We start from the raw sequence: 19,184 nt of genomic DNA, 5'->3' as shown, positions 1-19,184 counted from the left end.
GGAGTTTTCCTCTGGAGCTCCAGGGCAGCTGGAGATGGGCCTGGTCTCCCTCTGGCAATGCAGGGCAGGAGAAAGCTGCTCCTCTGGGAATGCAGTGGGCAAAGGCTGCTGTGCTGTTCCAGGCTCAGATTGTATCCAGGCAGGAATGCTTGGCTCCTGCCCTGGGAGGAGCATCTCCCCATGGGATGCTGGAATTTGATCAGCCATGCAGGGACACTCAGTGGCCATGGACAGCAGAGATCTCCTGGAGGGAGGATTGGCTGTGGGAGAGATAAAGAAAACTGCCCAGTGAACAGCAGAGAACTGCCCCAGCTCTGAGAGGTGGTGATAGAATACACACCCACAGTTCCATCCTAAGACAACAGGAGATTGCTCCAGCTCCCACCCTGTGAAGGGGTATGGGCCAGGCACAGCAATGACTGCTGGATGCTCCTCCAGCAAAGCCCATGTTCTGCAGTCCTTGGGAGACAGTCATGCTGAAGCTTAGGCTTGGGGCTGATGTTTAAATCTGCCCCCAAAATGTTTGGGTCTGGATGTAAACCAGACACAGGGCTTGGAGCCAGGTTTATGTGCCACCATCCCAAGCACTCTTTTGGAGGGGGCAAAGATCCCAGAGCCTGTTGAGGGGCTCTAAGGGGAAACAGATGGAGGATAGTGCCTTCAGAATATTTCAGCTGCATCTCTCTTTGCCAGGTAAACGATGCCATGGGGAATGAATGGCCCTGGATCTACTTTGTCAGCCTTATCTTGCTTGGCTCCTTCTTTGTGCTCAACCTGGTGCTGGGGGTGCTCAGTGGGTAAGTGCCACCCTATCCTTTCTGCCAGCAGAGGAGTTTTAACTGGTTTCAACTATACAAGAAAAAAGCCTGGAAAAGTTCTGTTCTTTTCCCTCTCTCTTTCCTCACCTTTTTTTGTGTTGCTCTTTTAGAAACACTGATCTGTGAGCTACTTTTCGTGTTAGTGTCCATGGCTTTCTGAGGTTTTAGCCCAACTCTCAACACATCAGTCTTTTCCCTGAGGCACAAGCAGCTGTGAGCAAGCCCAGCCCTGGAGCCCATGGGCTGTGGTGTCTTCTGCCTGCACACAGAGCAGATGGGGCTGAGCAGGGAGCAGGCACCCCAGGGCTGTGGGTCTGGGCCCTCCTCACCTCCAGCTCCCTCCTGCTGTGGGCACACACAGCTTTCTCCTGGCCAGCCTAAGGAGAACATCTCTGATGAGTGCAAGGCATCCAAGGGAAGGATTGTTAGTCTAATTACTGCTTCAACAGTCTCATCCAAGTACACCAATGAGCTGTCATCAGTCTGTTTTGACAATCTAGGCCAAATTCAATTAGTGTTAATTCCCCCAGTAGTACAGTTAAAACCTGAGATGTTACACTCAACCTACCATGCATGGCTGTGGGACTGCTATCCCAATTTTGTTGCTGGGAAATATGTTTTGTCTTGAGAAGTGAGGGGGGCTTTTCTCCTCAGGTCTGTGTAGGGTCAGGGTCTTTTTTATGTTTCAGTCCTTGTTTGTGCAAGTGGATCACACTCGTCACCTCTGTTAGTTCACAGTGTTAGTTATACCCTAATTATTTGGATTTGTTAGGCCTCTTTTATGAAAAGAACTATGCCACTGGAACATTAAAACAAATTGGGTGTTACTAGAACTAAAACAAATTTAAAAGCACAAGATAAACCACAGGAACCTGATGCTTGTCTAGAGTTGACTGTAGCTGCAGGACAGGCTGGACTATAGTCATGTGATCAGGAGTAAGTTGCTGGCACGGAAACGTTCTGAAATATTTTTGCAAATACAACTAAATTATGTTTGAGATCAGGAAAATTATTGTCATAGTGTCTGAGACCTGTTACTAACACATGGCAACACCAGCATGGCTGGGCAGCAGGTCTCCAGTCCTGCCAGACACCAGAGGAGAAAATAAATTAATTGAAAGAGAGCAGGAAGAGTGGGGAAGAGTGGGGAAGGACAAGGGCAGACCTGTCCTTTCCATGTTACCATGACAAGAGTGCCCTGTTTACCTGCCATGTGATGGACTCACCTTCTACATATGGACAGCTTTTTGCTCCTCAGGTGGGTGAGACCCCACTCTGGTGGGGAACTGCCCTGGCCAGGTGTCATCTGGCCTGTCCTTGTAGCACCCTGCAGTGAGAAGGTCCCAAAGAGCAGCAGTGGTGGGGAAGGAGCCCTGCCTGCCATTGGCAGGTGGTGGGCCCCCATGACCTTGGCAAGAAGGAGGAACATCCCTGGAGCAGTGTAGTGGCAGTGCTGGTGTGTCTTAGTTTGAAAAGACCAAGGAAGGAAGGAGCCTTCCTTGAAATGGAAAATGTAAACCCCCTCCCTCCAAATTATTATAATTTTGAATTAAAGGGGGCTCTCAGGCAAAGATATGGGAATAGGAATAACAGTTTTTTATTAGAAAAATTAAAATACAAATGCAATTTAAAAAAAAAAAAAAAAAAACAACAAACAAACCCAAACACTGCCAGAGTCAGAACATTCCCTGGCCCCCTGTGGGTCAGGGTGGTGGCACAGTCCCATCCCATGGGGGCTCAGCCCTCCTGCAGTGCCAGCTGTGCTTCTGCTGGAGCAGGGATCCTGCACAAGGGGGGAGTTTTCCTCTGAAGCTCCGGGGCTGCAGGAGATGGGCCTGGGCTCCCTCTGGCAATGCAGGGCAGGAGAAAGCTGCTCCTCTGGGAATGCAGTGGGCAAAGGCTGCTGTGCTGTTCCAGGCTCAGATTGTATCCAGGTAGGAATGCTTGGCTCCTGCCCTGGGCAGAGCATCTCCCCATGGGATGCTGGAATTTGATCAGCCATGCAGGGACACTCAGTGGCCATGAACAGCAGAGATCTCCTGGAAGGAGGATTGGCTGTGGGAGAGACGAATAAAACTGCCCCATGAACAGCAGAGAACTGCCCCAGCTCTGACAGATGGGGATAGAATTCACACCCCCATTTCCAACCTAACACATGGTGGCAGGGTATTTCAGGGCTGTCCTCGCACAGAGCTGTGGCTCCTGAGAGTTCCTCAGTTGCTCAGGGCCATCCCCTGAGTCTCTGCTCTTGCCGTGTCGCAGCGAGTTCACCAAGGAGCGCGAGAAGGCCAAGTCGCGGGGAACGTTCCAGAAGCTGCGGGAGAAGCAGCAGCTGGAGGAGGATCTGAAGGGCTACATGGACTGGATCACCCACGCAGAGGTCATGGACAGTGATCGGGCCAGGGGAGAAGGTACCAGCTCTGCTTGCTCACAGACCCTGGCCTGAGGGTTGGGTTCCTCATGCTGACCACCCAGAGAGGCAAGGTGGCAGTCTTTGAAGAAGCCACAAAGACTCATTTTGCCTGAAAACCCATAAAACAAAATGTTTTGACTTCTGCAGGACAGTTTCCTTCCTCTTTTTTTATTTTACATTTCCTAAATCGTTTGGTTCAATCTGACCCAAACTAGCAGTAATTTATCCCTGATGGTAAATCTCCACTTCAAGCACAGTGTTTAATATTTGCAGACCACAAGCAAGGCCTGAGTCTCTTTTGGCAAGAGGGGCTGAAAGGCCATGAGGAGCATGTGCCCTTGGTGTGCAGGGATACAGTCAGGGCCACAAGCTCTCACGCTAGCAGATGTATAAATTTCTTGCCATCATTTGACAGTTTCAAGGGATTAAAAGTGGCCCAGGGAAGGAGGTGCATGTACAGGCATCTAGCCAAAAGCTCAGCAAAGCCTGGGGAGTTCTACCAGAGCCACAGGTTTTGCTGTGCCACCCTGCCTGATGAAAGCACTTTTGGTGCCTCACGCTGAGTGATGCATGTGTGCAAAGAGCCTTGGGGAGCAGTGGGACAGACAAAACACCTCTTCCAGAGCTGGGGCCCGTGTTCTGTTCAGCCTTTGCTCAGATCCCAACTGGCCCCAGTTTTTCCATGCTGGGGTGCTTGCTGCTGTTCCTCTCTGGGCTGCTGCTGCTCCTCCTGCAGGGCAGCAGTTTCTCATGCCTCGTACTTGGTTTGCACCTGACCCTCAAGGCCTTCTGCCCAAACTTGGGCTGCTGACTCCCAGGGATGGCACTGCTTGGTGGGGGTTATTCACTTCTGATGGGGAAGCTCTTCCTGGTGACTTCTGGAAGAGGTTGCCTCCCACAAGGCAGGCTTTTTCTTCCCAAGGGCTCCAAGAAAAGCCTGTGATGTCATTCCCTCTAGGTATGATGCCATCGGATGAAGGAGGGTCAGAGACAGAGAGCTTGTATGAAATTGAGGGCATGAACAAGTGGATTCTCTTCTTGTAAGTGTGCTCTGACTGAACCATCTGCTTGCATGTGGGCTTCCACTGTCACTCATTTTCTGGCCCACCTGGGCCAGGCTTTCCTGGTCAGCCCCCAGTTTTTGGCCAGGACTGGTGCTTGTGGGAGATGCAAACATTGGGGTAGCAACCAGGGAATTTGGCTATGGTACTGGCAAAAAGCTGCTCAGGGTGGACACTGTCTTTGCTGTGGGACCAGGCTCCCAGCATCCTCCCACGGCCTGTGCAGTACAGTGTGGAATTTAGGAGCTGTGCCTGCCAGCCTTCCCTGTGAGAGGGGCTGGAGGCCAAAACTGAGCCAGGAGGGTGAATGAGCTGCAGTGCCTGAGTGACTGCACCGAGTTCCAGGGACAGGTTATGGTCCTCATCTCTTTTCAGGGCGGGAGCAGGGGTGCCTTTGCCCTGCACTGAGGGCCTGGCTCTGGCCCACTGCCAGCTCTGCTGATCCTTTGCTGTCTCTCCAGCCGTCAGTGGAGGCGTTGGAACCGAATGTTTCGCAGGAAGTGCAGGGATGTGGTGAAGTCCAAGTTCTTCTACTGGCTTGTCATCCTGATGGTGGCACTGAACACCCTCTCCATCGCCTCTGAGCACCACTTCCAGCCAGAATGGCTGACACGGGTGCAAGGTGAGCAAAGAGCCTGAGAGAAGGAGGGCCCAGGACCCTGCTGCCCCAGAGAGCTGTGTGAGCTCCTGCTGTGAGTGCACAGCCACACCGGCATGGCACGGAGGCTCTCAGGCACACACAGAGCCTGCACTGAGTGTGTGTGTGCTCCTTGCTGTCATACAGCTCACACTGACCACGCTCTGTACTCCCAGGGACACGATCTTTAATGGTGAGCACACAGAGCGTGTCCATTGGCATCTCTGCACACATGGCACACACTCAAGCCATGCAGAAACATGCATTTGTGCATGCAGCCCCACTGACTGCACCTCCACACACCCACACACCCCCCGAGGCACACAGAGCACAGGTATGCACACACACACACACAACTCACACCCAGAGGCATGTGGAGCACAGGTGTTCACACATCCCCACAGAGCTCAGCCCCACATACCCACGCACAGCCCACATGCCCACCCTGCATGGACCCGTGTGCACTGCACAGGTGAGTGCTCACACACACCAGCATGCAGCTGTACATCACTCTCTCATCTTCCTCCCTCTGTGGTCCCCAAAAACCAGCAGCTCAGGGCTCGGTGTGCCAGAGGAGGGTGAGCAGCTCTGCCCTCCTTCCCTGGCTGCCTGCCGTGCTGGGTGGAGGTCCCTGCTCTGACAGGCTGCCTCTCCCACCCCAGACAATGCCAACCGGCTGCTGCTGGCCCTCTTTGTGGCTGAGATGCTGCTGAAGATGTACGCGCTGGGGCTGCGCCAGTACTTCATGTCGCTCTTCAACCGCTTCGACTGCTTCGTGGTGTGCTCGGGCATCCTGGAGACCATCCTGGTGGAGCTGGGCACCCTGTCCCCCCTGGGCATCTCCGTGCTGCGCTGCATCCGCCTCCTGCGCATCTTCAAGATCACCAGGTTGGGAGGGAGCTGGGTGTGTGGGGCTGAGCTGTGTGTGCCTCTGAGTGTGAGCTCTGTGTGTGTATGAGAGGCTGAGCTCTGTGTGTGTGTGTGCACACCTGTGCCCCATGTGCCTCTGAGTGTGAGCTCTGTGTGTGTGTGTGTGCACACTGTGCTTGGTGTGCCTCTGAGTGTGAGCTCTGTGTGTGCACATGGGGCTGAGCTCTGTGTGTGTAGATGGGGCTGAGCTGTGTGTGTGCACATCTGTGCCCCATGTGCCTCTGAGTGTGAGCTCTGTGTGTGTAGATGGGGCTGAGCTGTGTGTGTGCACACCTGTGCCCCATGTGCCTCTGAGTGTGAGCTCTGTGTGTGTACGAGGGGCTGAGCTCTGTGTGTGTGTGCACACCTGTGCTCCATGTGCCTGTGGGTGAGTGTGTGAGTGTGTGCAGCACCCTGGCTGCTGGCAGCTCAGGGTGCCCAGGCATCCCTCACGGTTCTGGGGCACCGCTGTCCCCTGGGGAGGCTGCTGTGGTCAGAGCTGGGAGCTGCTGGGCAGAGGGACAAGGCCAAGCTGGGTTTGTGTCCAGGACGTGGTTTGACATCCTGGGAGTGGAGAGCGGGACAGAGCTGAGGCCCCGCTCTAGCTCTGGGTTCTAGGATGTTGTGGGTGGGGCTGCTGTGGGCCAGGACTCCTCGCTCTTCCTTGTGGTCCCAACCCACTGTGTGTTCACCCCTCTTCCCCATCCTCCTTGCTGGTGCTCTGTGCAGGCAGCAGTGTTGTCTTGCTTGTCACACCATGCCTGCAGCTTCATTTCTGCCTCCTGGAGCCTGCCTGGAGCAGTCCCAGAGCCCAGCCTGGGTCCAGAGTCCCCGTTTTTGGGCTGCTGGCACATCACCTTGGTCTGTTTGGCTGGGTTCCCTGTGCCTGCCTGGTCCTGCCCACAGCCTTCCCCATCTTTCACCTTCCCATGCCTCTGTCTCTCCTCTTGCCAGGTACTGGACATCTTTGAGCAACCTGGTGGCCTCTCTGCTCAACTCAGTCCGCTCCATTGCCTCTCTGCTCCTCCTCCTCTTCCTCTTCATCATAGTTTTTGCCCTGCTGGGCATGCAGCTCTTTGGGGGCAAGTTTGATTTCGAGGACATGAAAGTGCGGCGCAGCACGTTCGACAACTTTCCCCAGGCCCTCATCAGTGTCTTCCAGGTTTGGGGCTGTGGGAAGGGGCTGGGGGTCTCACCTGGGCTGGGGTCTCCAGGCAGGAGTTAGGTCTCAAGGGGATGTGGGTTTGTAGGGGTTTCAGACAGGAACAGGGAAATGCAGCTGGAGTCGTGAGCAGTAGTTCAGGTTCAGGGCTGAGCAGAAAGGAGGATTTGACCGTGGGGCTGGAGCCAGAAGGGTAGTATCAGTCTGTGGGGTTCTGTCATGCTCTGCTGTGGATGCTCTTAAGTCTTTATTACTGCTCTGCTCCCAGATCCTGACCGGAGAGGACTGGAATTCAATCATGTACGATGGGATCATGGCCTACGGGGGCCCATCCTTTCCTGGCATGCTGGTCTGCATCTACTTCATCATCCTCTTTGTCTGTGGGAACTGTATCCTCTGCCTGCAGACCCCATAGCATCAACTGCATGGGACTGGCCAGGGGGGAAGCAGGGGCTTCCCTTAGTGTTTCAGTGCTGGCCTTAAGCTTCTTGGTTGTGAAGAGCAGTGGAACAAACCACGGGCTTCAGGGCTGGCACTGGTGGTGGCTGAGGGCTGGGGACTGGAGGAAAGCACATCTGGAGCAGGTCTGGATGCCTGGCAGGCAGAGATTCAGCCAGCTCAGAGCTCAGTGCTCACAAGGGATGGATGCTGGTTAGGCATCACCAGCCAGGGTTATCACAAGTGCTGAGCTCCAGGAAGGTTTCTAAGGCAGCCTGGAGACCATGGATGGCTGCAGACAGGAACCACGTCCGTGTCCTTAGCACTGTGCCCCCAGATATCCTCCTCAATGTGTTCCTGGCCATCGCAGTCGATAACCTGGCCGAGGCTGAGAGCCTGACCTTAGCCCAGAAGGCCAAAGCAGAGGAGCGCAAACGGCGGAAGATGTCCAGGTGGGCACTGCCATCCCTGCCCATGGCAGCTCCCAAACGAGCTCTTTGGCTCTGAGGGGACACCATGAGCTTTCCCACGGCCACTGCCCAGACTTCAGTTCTGTCTCTGCCCTCCTCTCTGCTTAGAGGTTACCCAGAGAAGTCTGAAGAGGAGAAGCAGATGCTGGCAAAGAAACTGGAGCAGAAAGTGAAGGGAGAAGGGATTCCCACAACAGCCAAGGTCAGTTCAGGTGGAGGTGAGCCTTGGAGGGCTCCTGAGGGTAGCCCTGGCTCCTCCTCCCACCAACCAGGAGAGACAAAGGCTTGGAGCCAGTCTGAGTCTGGCCTCTTGACCAGAATCACTGCTTGCCATAGCAGGGTGATGGGGGTGATGGGTGCCCTCGCTGATGGGGGCTCTCTGAGGCCAGGCAGGACATCCTGAAACAGCTCCATTGCTGGGGATCATTTTTCTCCAGTTCATTGCTGGAGATCCTTTTTCTCCAGTTCATTTCCTTGGCCACAGCCAGTTGCCAGTGGCTGAGATGGTCTGGTGCACACCAGTGTGGGGTGGAGCAAAACAAGTCAGCAGCATCCCAGATCTCCCTTATGTCCACACCAGCACCCCCCATGTGCAAACCCCTCTGTTCAGCTGTGCTGGCTGTGCTGAGCTGTCTCTGAGGAGCATCTGGCCAGCAGCTACTTTCCTTTCCACTTTCTAGAGTGTTTTTAAAATCTCACTCAGGGCTTGTTCCCTATCTTATTCCCCCCATGGCATATTTGCATGGCTCCAGCACACATTCCTGTTTCCCATCCTCTTTGCTTTGATTGCAGCATCCCCTCACCAGGTTCCAACTCCATGTGCTTGCTGCTGTGTGGGCCCAGTGCAGAGATGCTGCTTGCCCCACGTGGCTTCCAAGATGAGGGGGTCTGGCCAGCTGGCACATGCAGCTGCACATCCTCCTCTTTGTCTCTCCTTGTTTCAGTTGAAAGTGGACGAATTTGAATCCAATGTCAATGAGATCAAAGACCCCTACCCTTCTGCAGACTTCCCAGGTAAGATTTGTCCCTGGCAGGGCAGCAGGAAGGGTGAGGAGGCACTGCAGAGGGATGGTGTGTGAGGAGCAAAGGGTGCAGTGAACTTTCACCAGCCTTGGGGTGCTGAGGTCCTTCTGGCTTGCATGCCAAATCAGGATCATGGCATCAGAAGATTGTCCATAAAGTCATATTCCCTCTCCCTCTCTGATAATTCTTTTCCCTTTTCATGGACACCCTACAGGTGATGATGAGGAAGATGAGCCTGAAATCCCCCTGAGTCCTCGGCCACGTCCCCTTGCAGAGCTACAGCTGAAGGAGAAGGCTGTGCCCATGCCTGAGGCCAGCTCATTCTTCATCTTCAGCCCAACCAACAAGTAGGCACTGCCCCTTCTCCCTGCCCTGTAGGGCCAGGCATGGCCCAGGTGTCTCTGGCACCAGTGTTCACAGCAGGGTCTTGTTTGAGCATGACAACCAGTTCTGAAGGGAACCAGCTCATGGGAGAAAGCCTTCTGTGTGGAAGGAGGGACACAGACATCCTTCCATGCCTCGGGGCTTCCTGTCCCCAGGGTTTAGCCATGACCTTCTGCCATGACCCTGCCTGATGCCCCTTGCAGCATCCCATGGCATTTCTGTCCCTGGCAGGTTTCGGGTCCTGTGCCACAGAACTGTTAATGCCACCTGGTTCACCAACTTCATCCTGCTCTTCATCCTGCTCAGCAGCATTTCCCTGGCAGCTGAGGATCCCATCCGGGCCGAGTCCTTCCGCAACCAGGTACCCGCAGAGCTGTGGAGGTTTGGGATGGGTGGGGGAGACCTCATGGAGACTCCCAGCTCCCCAGGAAGCAGGGATTCACTTGCCAGATGCTGTTCCTAGGCTGGGATGCCAGCCCTGCACTCAGGCAGGAGATGCTGGATGTGCTTTCCATTCAGGGTGCAGCTGGGACAAGGTTTTACTGCTCCATGTGTAAGTTTATTTCTGGGTGAAAAGATCCACCTGACAGGGTGTGCAGGATTATTTTGGTTTGAAACTGTGGTGGTTTATTGGGGGGAGAGACATCCTGTGAGGCAGCAAACTGGACCTCTGGTGTGTGCAGTGCCTTGGAATGCTGCTGGCCTGCAGCCATGGGAGCCACAGCTCCTGTCCTTCAAGGCACCAGTGGGTCTGGCAGGGCCCGGGGGATCTCACATGAGACAGTTTCCCTGGGCACTTGGGGTTTTTGGGGATCAGATGCTTTCAGGTGGAACTCACCTGGCAAGGGAGAGCCTTTGTCCCGGCTGCAGGTTGGATCATGCACTGGAGAAAATCTGCAAAGCTGGGGAGAGTTCAGGAGTCTTCTTGGTACTGGGTTTAGAGACTGTTGAGCTAGATGGCCTCCCCAGTCCAGAGTGGACAGCTTCAGGATGTTTGAGCATCCTGAACATTTCCCTTGTCACCCAAATCTCATCCTGTACTGGTGTCTCTGTTCCCAGATTCTTGGATACTTTGACATTGGTTTCACCTCTGTCTTCACAGTTGAAATCGTCTTGAAGGTGAGTCCATGGTCTTGCCATAAGCATGGCCTAGCACATAGGTTTATGTGAATGTGACAGGTTAGTCAGGGAGAGAAAAAGGTGACTTTCCCAGGCATCACCCTAGGAAAGTTGTGAGAATGCTCAGAGAAAGAATTAAAACAATTCTTACATTAATCTCTACACCTAATATTTGTGAATATGTAGAATATTTATACGTGATGTTTATAAAAAATATTTTAGCAAAAGGTGTTATTCCTAACTAACCAATAGTATAAAGAGCATTATTTATAAACCAATCAAGTTCTAAGTGAACAATCCTACCTCTAAATATGTCAAGTTCCTAATAAATCTCACTTTATGCCTTCTAATCATAAGAGTCAATGTCGCCTTTCTTCAACCGTTCCTAACTCAACGGCGACAGGTCCAGACTTCTATGGCCATGGACACTCCCACTCCTTAGGCATCCATGCTCCTGAAGGTCTCAGTGAGGAGAAACTTCCAGCTGATCCTCCTGGAGAGTTCATTCATGCAGTCTGGGTGGTGTGTGGCCTGTCCCAGAGGCCGTGTGTCCTCTCCAGGGAGGCCAGGCAGCTAAGCCAGCTGTGCTGTGACATGGGGACACATCAGCCATGGCATTGGCATTTTTATTCTATAATACCTTTAAGAAAAAGAGACAAAGAGAAACCAGTGAAAATCTGTGGATGAAGGTCACAATCCAAGCCGTTGCCATGTGTTGTTCCACTCTGAGGGTCTTTGCTATTCTCCTCTTTAATTTGTTGACTGAGTGGGAGAGTTTTGTCTCCAGGCAGTGCTGCACACAGGATTTCCACGTGAAGGCAGCTCCTGCCTGGCTGCAGAGGTCTGAGCAGGGCAGGGTCCTCAGGCCATGGAGCTGTGAGAAGTCCCTTGTGCCTCGTCCACCCTTCCCCCTTGGAGGAACCATGGCCAGCCTCTTTCCTAACTCCTTGTGCTCCCCAGATGACAACCTACGGTGCTTTCCTGCACAAAGGCTCCTTCTGCAGGAACTCCTTCAATATCCTTGACTTACTGGTGGTGGCTGTCTCCCTCATCTCCATGGGATTTGAGTAAGCACCTCCATGTGCCACAGGGTGGGCACTGGGCTGTTTGGGCTGGTGGGGCAGCTGGGGATGGTGGGTGGAGGAGGAGCAGCCAGCCCAATGGCTGCCCCTGTGCCCATCATGTCGTGTTTAGGGACATGGACAACTGGGAGGCATGCCCACAAACTGGTCAAGGAGGTCAAAGGGCACTCCTTGAGTGTCAAACATCTATGGGTAGAAATTGATTTGGATCTGCTTCCTCCAGGTGCCAGTGTCACTTGGCCTTATGTGGGGTGATGGCCGGTGACATCTGTGACTCTGCCATCCCTTGTCCCTCGCTGCTGGCCCCAGCCTGCCCTCCTTGGCTGCCTGGTGGGGTTGTGCCAGCCTAGCCTGGGCAGGGGAGTGGCCCCACCTCAGCTGTGCCTTCCTGCCCAGGTCCAGCACGATCTCCGTGGTGAAGATCCTGCGGGTGCTGAGGGTGCTGAGGCCTCTGCGAGCCATTAACAGGGCAAAGGGGCTGAAGGTGAGTGACAGGCTGGGACAGGGGACCTCCTCCCAGGCAGTCCTACCTGGAGGTTGTGTGGCAGGCTTTGTGCCCGTTCCCAATTCCCACCACCCATCTGTGGAAGGGGTCTGCCCAATCCCTCTGCTCTTGGCAGGCTCCCACTCTTCCTGGGGTGGGAGGGTGTGGGACATAGAGCAGGGCCTTGCCCCAGCTGTGTCACATCTGCACTGTCCTCCCCCTCTGCAGCACGTGGTCCAGTGCGTGTTCGTGGCCATCAAGACCATTGGTAACATCGTGGTTGTCACGACATTGCTGCAGTTCATGTTTGCCTGCATCGGAGTTCAGCTCTTCAAGGTGAGCTCAGCTGGGCAGGAGGGACCTTCTGCTCCAGCACATCCTGGCCAGGCTCTCCTGGAGGTCACCTTGGGGATGGTCTCTGACAGTGCTGGGTCAGCACAGGCTGTGCTCTCCGTGGTCTGTGAGAGGAGCCACAGAAGAGGCTGCAGTGAGAGGAGGACAGGAAGCACCCAGGGTACTGTCAGGTCCAGACAGCATCTGTAAAGGGCTGCCTCACCTCCCTTCATGCCTCAGTTTCCTCTTTCTAGGGCAGCAGGCACTTCTGACTGATTTCCTCTGTGCTGTGGTTGTGAAGGGTTTCCTTTCTCACAGTGCTGCTCCTGCTCTCCAGACCTTGGCTGCTCTAAGGTAGAGCTGGCCCTGGCTGAGCTCAGTTTTGTTCTAATAACTGAGCTTAAACTCAGAGCTGATGTGGGAAGAGCAGACTGAGCAGACCTGTCAGCACACCTTAGCTTTTTGTTAATTCTCTGGGTAGTTTTCTTCCCTATTTCCCAGATAGCTGGCTCCCAATAGGGTGAGCTAGGCAGGCCTCAGCTCAGGGCCATGGAAGGTTTGTTCCCATCTCCAGGGAGTGTTTCTTGATCTCAGCCTGGGACTGACCCCAGGTCTGCCGTGACTCTGGAAATGCCTTGTGAGCTGGTTTGTTTGGCATGCACAGTGGGGAGGGCCAGAGGCTGCATCCAGGTGGTGAGGGAGGCACTGACTGAGGGCTGGGAAAAAGTCAAAACTCCCCAGAGCTTCTAAAGTCAAACCAACCCCATGGCCACTTCTGGTGTCTGTTGAATGCAGGGCAAGTTCTACAGGTGCACAGACCCATCCAAGCTGACGGAGAAGGAGTGCAGGTAAGAGCTCTCTGCAGCTCCCAGGTGGGCAGTGGCCAGGGCTGGGAGCTGGGGGGATGTGGTGGGGAATGCTTGTGTTCCTGTGTGGGAATGCTGCATCCAAAAAGTGGACCTGAGGTGTTTTCCCGTTCTCCCTGTCCCTGGGGTAAACCAGGAGCAAGAACAGGGCTGTGCTCCCCTCCCAGGAACCGAGGAGGGCCAGGCCAGTGGGGCTGAGGGGGCCCTGCCCATGAGCTCTGTGTCCCTCCTGCTGCAGGGGTCAGTTCATCAACTACGTGGACGCAGACCCCACGCAGATTGAGGTCCAGGACCGAGTCTGGCTGCACAGTGACTTCCACTTCAACAACGTCTTCTCAGCCATGATGTCGCTTTTCACCGTCTCCACCTTCGAGGGCTGGCCAGAGTGAGTCTCTGCTGAGGGAACCTCTGTGCTGGGAGCAGGGCACTGCCACGGGGTCTTGCTTTGAAAAGACAGGTATTCTGCTAAAGAGGGCAGGAGCCTCCCCTGAAATGGAAAATGCAAACCCCCTCACCCCAAATTATTATAATTTGGAAATTAAGGGGCTTTCAGGCAAAGATATGAGAATAGGAATAACAGTTCTTTACTAGGTAAGAAAATTAAAATAAAGTAAAAAATGCAGTAATACAAACCACTGCCAGAGTCAGAACATTCCCTGACCCCCTGTGTGTCAGGGTGGTGGCACAGTCCCATCCCATGGGGGCTCAGCCCTCCTGCAGTGCCAGCTGTGCTTCTGCTGGAGCAGGGATCCTGCACAAGGGGGGAGTTTTCCTCTGGAGCTCCAGGGCTGCTGGAGATGGGCCTGGTCTCCCTCTGGCAATGCAGGGCAGGAGAAAGCTGCTCCTCTGGGAATGCAGGGGGCAAAGGCTGCTGTGCTGTTCCAGGCTCAGACTGGATCCAGGTAGGAATGCTTGGCTCCTGCCCTGGGCAGAGCATCTCCCCATGGGATGCTGGAATTTGATCAGCCCTGCAGGGACACTCAGTGGCCATGGACAGCAGAGATCTCCTGGAGGGAGGATTGGCTGTGGGAGAGATGAATAAAACTGCCCCATGAACAGCAGAGAACTGCCCCAGCTCTGACAGATGGGGGCAGAATGCACACCCCCAGCTAACCTGAGACACAGGGTAAAGAAAGAAGAGCTGTCCAGGTTGAGAAGCAGGACCAGTCCCCCTGGCAGTGGCTGTGGAGCTGGCAAGGTTACCCAGGCAGTCCTGTCCCACTGTTGCGGGATGTCCCCAAAGCTCTCTGTAACTTTCAAGAGGAGATGTATTTTTTCCACTCCAATCAGGGTTTCTGTTGCCTCAATTTCCCTCCTGTAGGCTGCTGTACATGGCCATTGACACCAATGCTGAGGATTCAGGCCCTATCTACAACTACCGGGTGGAGATTGCAATGTTCTTCATCATCTACATCATCCTCATTGCCTTCTTCATGATGAACATCTTTGTGGGCTTTGTCATCGTCACCTTCCAGGAGCAAGGGGAGAATGAGTACAAGAACTGTGAGCTGGACAAGAATCAGGTAATGGGACTCCTGGAACAGGACAAGGAGGCCCAGGCCTGGACCTGGCACTGCTGGGGCTGGCTGATTTGGGTCAGCCCTTGTTTGTGGTGACACTGCTGACACAGATGAGTTGAACCTGCCCCAGGCCTGTTTGCTGCTGGGGCAGGGCCAGCTGGACCCATGTCCAGCACAAAACAAGCCTGAGAGAGGGGCAGAGGGGACCAGAAACTCAGTGTGGGCCTCCCTGGACAGGTAGGGTGCCCAGAGTGAGCTGAAGCAGAGGGTTGTGCCCAGCCTTGGGCTCCCCAGTACAAAAGCAACATGGATGTACTGGAGTGAGTCCAGCAAAGGGCCACTGAGATGATGGAGGGGCTGGAGCATCTAAAGACGGTCTGGGAGTCAAGGCCCTCCTATGAGAAGGCTCATAGGAACCTGACCTATGGGTATAAACACCAGTGGGAAGGCACAGAGGAGACTGAGCCAGGCTCTTTTCAGTTGTGCCCAGTGACAGGAAAAATGCAGTGGGTACAAACTGAAGAAAACAAGAAATTCCATTTAAACATTAAAAAAACCTTTTTTTAAATGGTGATGGTGGCCAAGCACTGGAACAGGTTGCCCAGAGTGGCTGTGAAGCTTCCATATTTGGAGCTTTTCAAAAGCCAACTGTCCTGGGCAGCATGCTCCAGTTGGCCCTGCTTTGGGCAGCAAACTGTTACTAGACCATCTCCAGAGGTACTTTCTGCTGCCAGCCCTTCTGTGATGCTGTCATGCTGTCATTCTGGTTTGGGACAGCAATCTGAAAGCAGCAGAGGCATTGGTAGAGGAATGGGACATGCTGGGGAGGACATTGAGCAGGGGCAGCTGCTGGCCCCGGGGTGCTGTCATGCTCCTGCACTGAGGCAGCACGGGCAGCTTGAGCTGGGGGTGTCAGGGTGATGTGAACCACACAGAAACCCAGCAGACATGGCCTGGGCTGCTGGGCAGACACAGGCCTGTGCAGCCATCTCAGTGCCCCCTTCACCCCTGGTTCATGTGGTGTCTTCACAGAATCACAGAATGACCAGCTTGGAAGAGACCTTAGAGATCATCGAGTCAAACCCAGCCCCAACACCTCAACTAAACCCTGGCACCCAGTGCCACATCCAGGCTTTGTTAAACACACCCAGGGATGGTGACTGCACCACCTCCCCATTCCAGAACTTTATCACTCTTTCCATGAAAAACTTTTTCCTAATATCCAACCTATATTTCCCTTGGTGCAGCTGGAGGCTGTGACCTCTGGTTCTGTCAGTGCTGCCTGGAGAAAAACCCCAACCACAGCTGAGCACAGCCACATTTCAGGAGCTGTGCAGAGTGATGAGGTCACCCCTGAGTCTCCTTTTCTCCAGGCTGAGCACCCCCAGCTCCCTCAGGGGTTCCTGACAGGGTTTGTGTTCCCAGCCCCTCTCCAGCCTCGTTGCCTGCTCTGGATGTGCTCCAGCATCTCAACATCTTTCCCAAACTGAGGGCGGAGCTGGACACAGCTCTCAAGGTGTGCCCTCACCAGTGCTCAGTACAGGGGCAGAGTGACCTTCCTGCTCCTGCTGGCCACACCATTCCTGACCCAAGCCAGGAGCCATTGGCCACCTTGGCCAGCAGGGCACACTGCTGGCTCATGTTCAGCTGCTGTCCATCAGTGTCCCCAGGTCCCTTTCTGCCTGGCACTGTCCAGCCACACCATCAAGGGTGCTCTGAGCTGGTCCTGAGAGACCCTGGGGAAATGCTGGGACAGGCAGGCAGGAGTCAGGCCAAGGGCAGCATGGCCATCTTTGGAGGCAAAAGATGCTTTTGGAAGCTTGTCCCACATGGGTGCTTCTTGGTGCTAGGATCTCCGACGTCTGGGAAGAATGATGTGCAGAACTCCATGATATCAGAAGGCTAATTAATTACTTTATTATACTATATAATATTATAATTATATTACAGAATATTACACTAATGAGAACTATCACTAACTAACTAACTAACTAACTAAAAACCTGTGACTCTGCCTGAGAGTCCCGACACCCACACGTGGATCCAATTGGTCAAGGAATCCAAAACACCATCACCAGAATCCAATCAAGCAATCACCTCGGGTAAACAATCTCCAGAACACTTCACATGGGCACAAACACGGGAGCAGAAAATGAGATAAGAATTGTCTTGATCGTTCTTTTCTCTGCTTATCCCAGGAGAAATCCTGACAGAGCTAAATCTCTCTGTGCTCAGAGGGCACGTGAATACCACGTGAACCCAAAAATGGGGCATTTTTGCAGGAAGCACAGCAGCTCCTTTCCCTGGCCCGTGTGGTTGGGCTGGAGAGGAGGGTGCTCCAGCTGGGGGCTGTGGGGGTGTGCAGCGTGGCTGGTGGTGCTGAGGGTGCCCTGCAGTGGCTCACACCCTCCCTCTGTCCCTCCCTGTGTGCCTCCCCAGCGGCAGTGCGTGCAGTACGCGCTGAAGGCTCGCCCGCTGCGCCGCTACATCCCCAAGAACCCCTACCAGTACCAGATCTGGTACGTGGTCACCTCCTCCTACTTCGAGTACCTCATGTTCTTCCTGATCCTGCTGAACACCATCTGCCTGGGCATGCAGGTGAGGGCACAGGGCACAGGGAGGGTCTGTGGGAGCGCTCAGGCTGGCTCAGCCCCGCCGTCCCCAGCAGAGCCTCTGCACAGGGGGTGTTTGCTTGTGGTGTGATCTCTGGGTCAGGGCCTCCGGACCAAAACGGGACTGGTGGGATGTGGGGAGCCCAGAGAAGGGGCTGCAGTGGGAAATTTCCTTTGTGCTGAGCCATAGGCCTGCCTGTGGAGGGGGCTCTGCATCCAGCCCACATCTCTGAGCTCACAGTGGAGGCTTGATCTGCCATCAGCTAATGGCTCCTTCTGCCTTATCCTCAGCATTACAACCAGTCTGCAGAAATGAACCACATCTCAGACATCCTCAACGTGGCCTTCACCATCCTCTTCACCCTGGAGATGGTCCTCAAGCTCATGGCCTTCAAAGCCAAGGTGAGAGAAGAACATGGTCAGCATGGAAAGCAGGCCAGGCCAGCGGGTCCATTTACCCTGCACTGGGCATCTCTTGAGTACAAGCACCCCTAGCCCTGCAGCTCCACAGAGCTTCTCCTTGCAAGACCCTTAAGGAATCCTGTGCACAGACCTTGGAATTTCTGGAGGGATTACTGCTTGTCAGGGCTACCCTTGCTGGCCAAACCCCACCAGTACAGCTGGCCATTGTTCCCATCTTCAGTGTCAGGGCCATAGTGGGGTCATAGCTCCACTCCAGCCATCCTGATCCACCCTCCTCATTTCACTGCACTGCAGGACCAAATAACTGAGCAGAGGGTGCAAAGCTCTGACCACCATCCTTTCTTCTGAGGGTCAGAGTCACTGAAGAACCTTCTGGTTCCTGTGGGCTCCAGCCTCTGTGTCCTCCTTGACTTATACCCTTGCATGTTCACTCTTCTTGGGCTCTTCCTTGACAGGGCTACTTCGGAGACCCCTGGAATGTCTTTGACTTCCTGATAGTGATTGGCAGCATCATTGATGTCATCCTCAGTGAGATTGATGTAAGTGTCCAGGGGCTTGGGCACGGGGCTGTCCCCACCCAGGGCACGAGGCAGGAGTGCTGGATGTGCTCAGCCCTGCAGGGGGGTGGTGTCCTCTCCCCTCTCCCTGCTCTGTTTGGTTCTGAGGGACCAGCAAGGATCAGCACATGGCACGAGTGCATGGAGAGCACAGCTGTGGCCCTTTGAGCATTAAAGCACAACTGAGACATCCCCAACTGCCCAGCTTGTCACATTGCCCCTTCCCTCTGGTCTCCTGAATCTGTAGGCACTGGAGTCCTGTGGGAAACAGTCTCTCAGGACTAGCCCATCAGCAGCAGCCTGTGTGCCAGGCATCAACACATCCAGCCTTAGATCAGTGCAGGTGGGACTAAAAGGGCTCCCACAGCTCTCCGAGAGCCCTGGGAACTCTACTGGCCCAGGGGAACCATCAGAGCCATCAGATTTCCAGACATCTGCTTTGTGTGTGTCCCTTTACACAGCAGCCCCTACACACACACACACACACACACACATACTGGTGGTGTGTGTGAGTGTGTGAGCTCCTGCCATCCCTGCAGGAGCTCTGCCTTGCTCAGGCTGTGGGGCTGGTGCCTCAGGCAGTGCCTGTTTGGGGAGTGCTCTGCTGGGAGCATTTCCAAAGCAGTGCTAGGAAGCCACCATAGCCCTGCCTTCCCTGGCACACCCACCCCTGTGTCTGGCCCTGACAATGCCCCTCTGCTGTGGGAGGTGTGTGCTTCCTTCAGCAGACCTGCTGGGGCTCCAGGAGCAGCTGTGGCATGGGGAGGTGATGGATTAACCCTCTGCAGTGGCTTGGCAGTGTCTCCTCCAAGGGGCAGGGCTTGCCAGTTCCTGGGCACTGCTGCTGCCTCTGCCACCCTACACAGGGTCACC

At 54.5% G+C, this 19,184-nt stretch overlaps 1 protein-coding gene across 6 annotated transcripts in view; it reads left to right on the top strand.

Annotated features, from left to right (window-relative positions):
• CACNA1S (calcium voltage-gated channel subunit alpha1 S) overlaps positions 1-19,184 on the top strand; it is a 56,260-nt gene that overhangs the window by 20,017 nt on the left and 17,059 nt on the right. For all 6 annotated transcript variants that reach the window (XM_064399005.1, XM_064399004.1, XM_064399003.1 and 3 more), the window contains 22 exons: positions 694-797; positions 3,081-3,229; positions 4,190-4,271; positions 4,754-4,914; positions 5,592-5,817; positions 6,793-7,000; positions 7,269-7,389; positions 7,776-7,890; positions 8,017-8,110; positions 8,853-8,922; positions 9,146-9,278; positions 9,547-9,676; positions 10,375-10,434; positions 11,395-11,501; positions 11,913-12,000; positions 12,229-12,336; positions 13,129-13,181; positions 13,438-13,584; positions 14,521-14,722; positions 17,159-17,317; positions 17,623-17,733; positions 18,210-18,293. In XM_064399005.1, coding sequence (XP_064255075.1) covers positions 694-797; positions 3,081-3,229; positions 4,190-4,271; positions 4,754-4,914; positions 5,592-5,817; positions 6,793-7,000; positions 7,269-7,389; positions 7,776-7,890; positions 8,017-8,110; positions 8,853-8,922; positions 9,146-9,278; positions 9,547-9,676; positions 10,375-10,434; positions 11,395-11,501; positions 11,913-12,000; positions 12,229-12,336; positions 13,129-13,181; positions 13,438-13,584; positions 14,521-14,722; positions 17,159-17,317; positions 17,623-17,733; positions 18,210-18,293 — 2,712 coding nt within the window. The remainder of the gene's footprint in view (positions 1-693; positions 798-3,080; positions 3,230-4,189; positions 4,272-4,753; positions 4,915-5,591; positions 5,818-6,792; positions 7,001-7,268; positions 7,390-7,775; positions 7,891-8,016; positions 8,111-8,852; positions 8,923-9,145; positions 9,279-9,546; positions 9,677-10,374; positions 10,435-11,394; positions 11,502-11,912; positions 12,001-12,228; positions 12,337-13,128; positions 13,182-13,437; positions 13,585-14,520; positions 14,723-17,158; positions 17,318-17,622; positions 17,734-18,209; positions 18,294-19,184) is intronic.

The sequence above is a fragment of the Passer domesticus genome, chromosome 25 (genome assembly GCF_036417665.1).
Source record: "Passer domesticus isolate bPasDom1 chromosome 25, bPasDom1.hap1, whole genome shotgun sequence".
NCBI lineage: Eukaryota > Metazoa > Chordata > Aves > Passeriformes > Passeridae > Passer > Passer domesticus.
The sequence above is the reverse complement of the archived record's forward strand: the minus strand, read 5'-3'. Positions and strand labels throughout refer to the sequence as shown.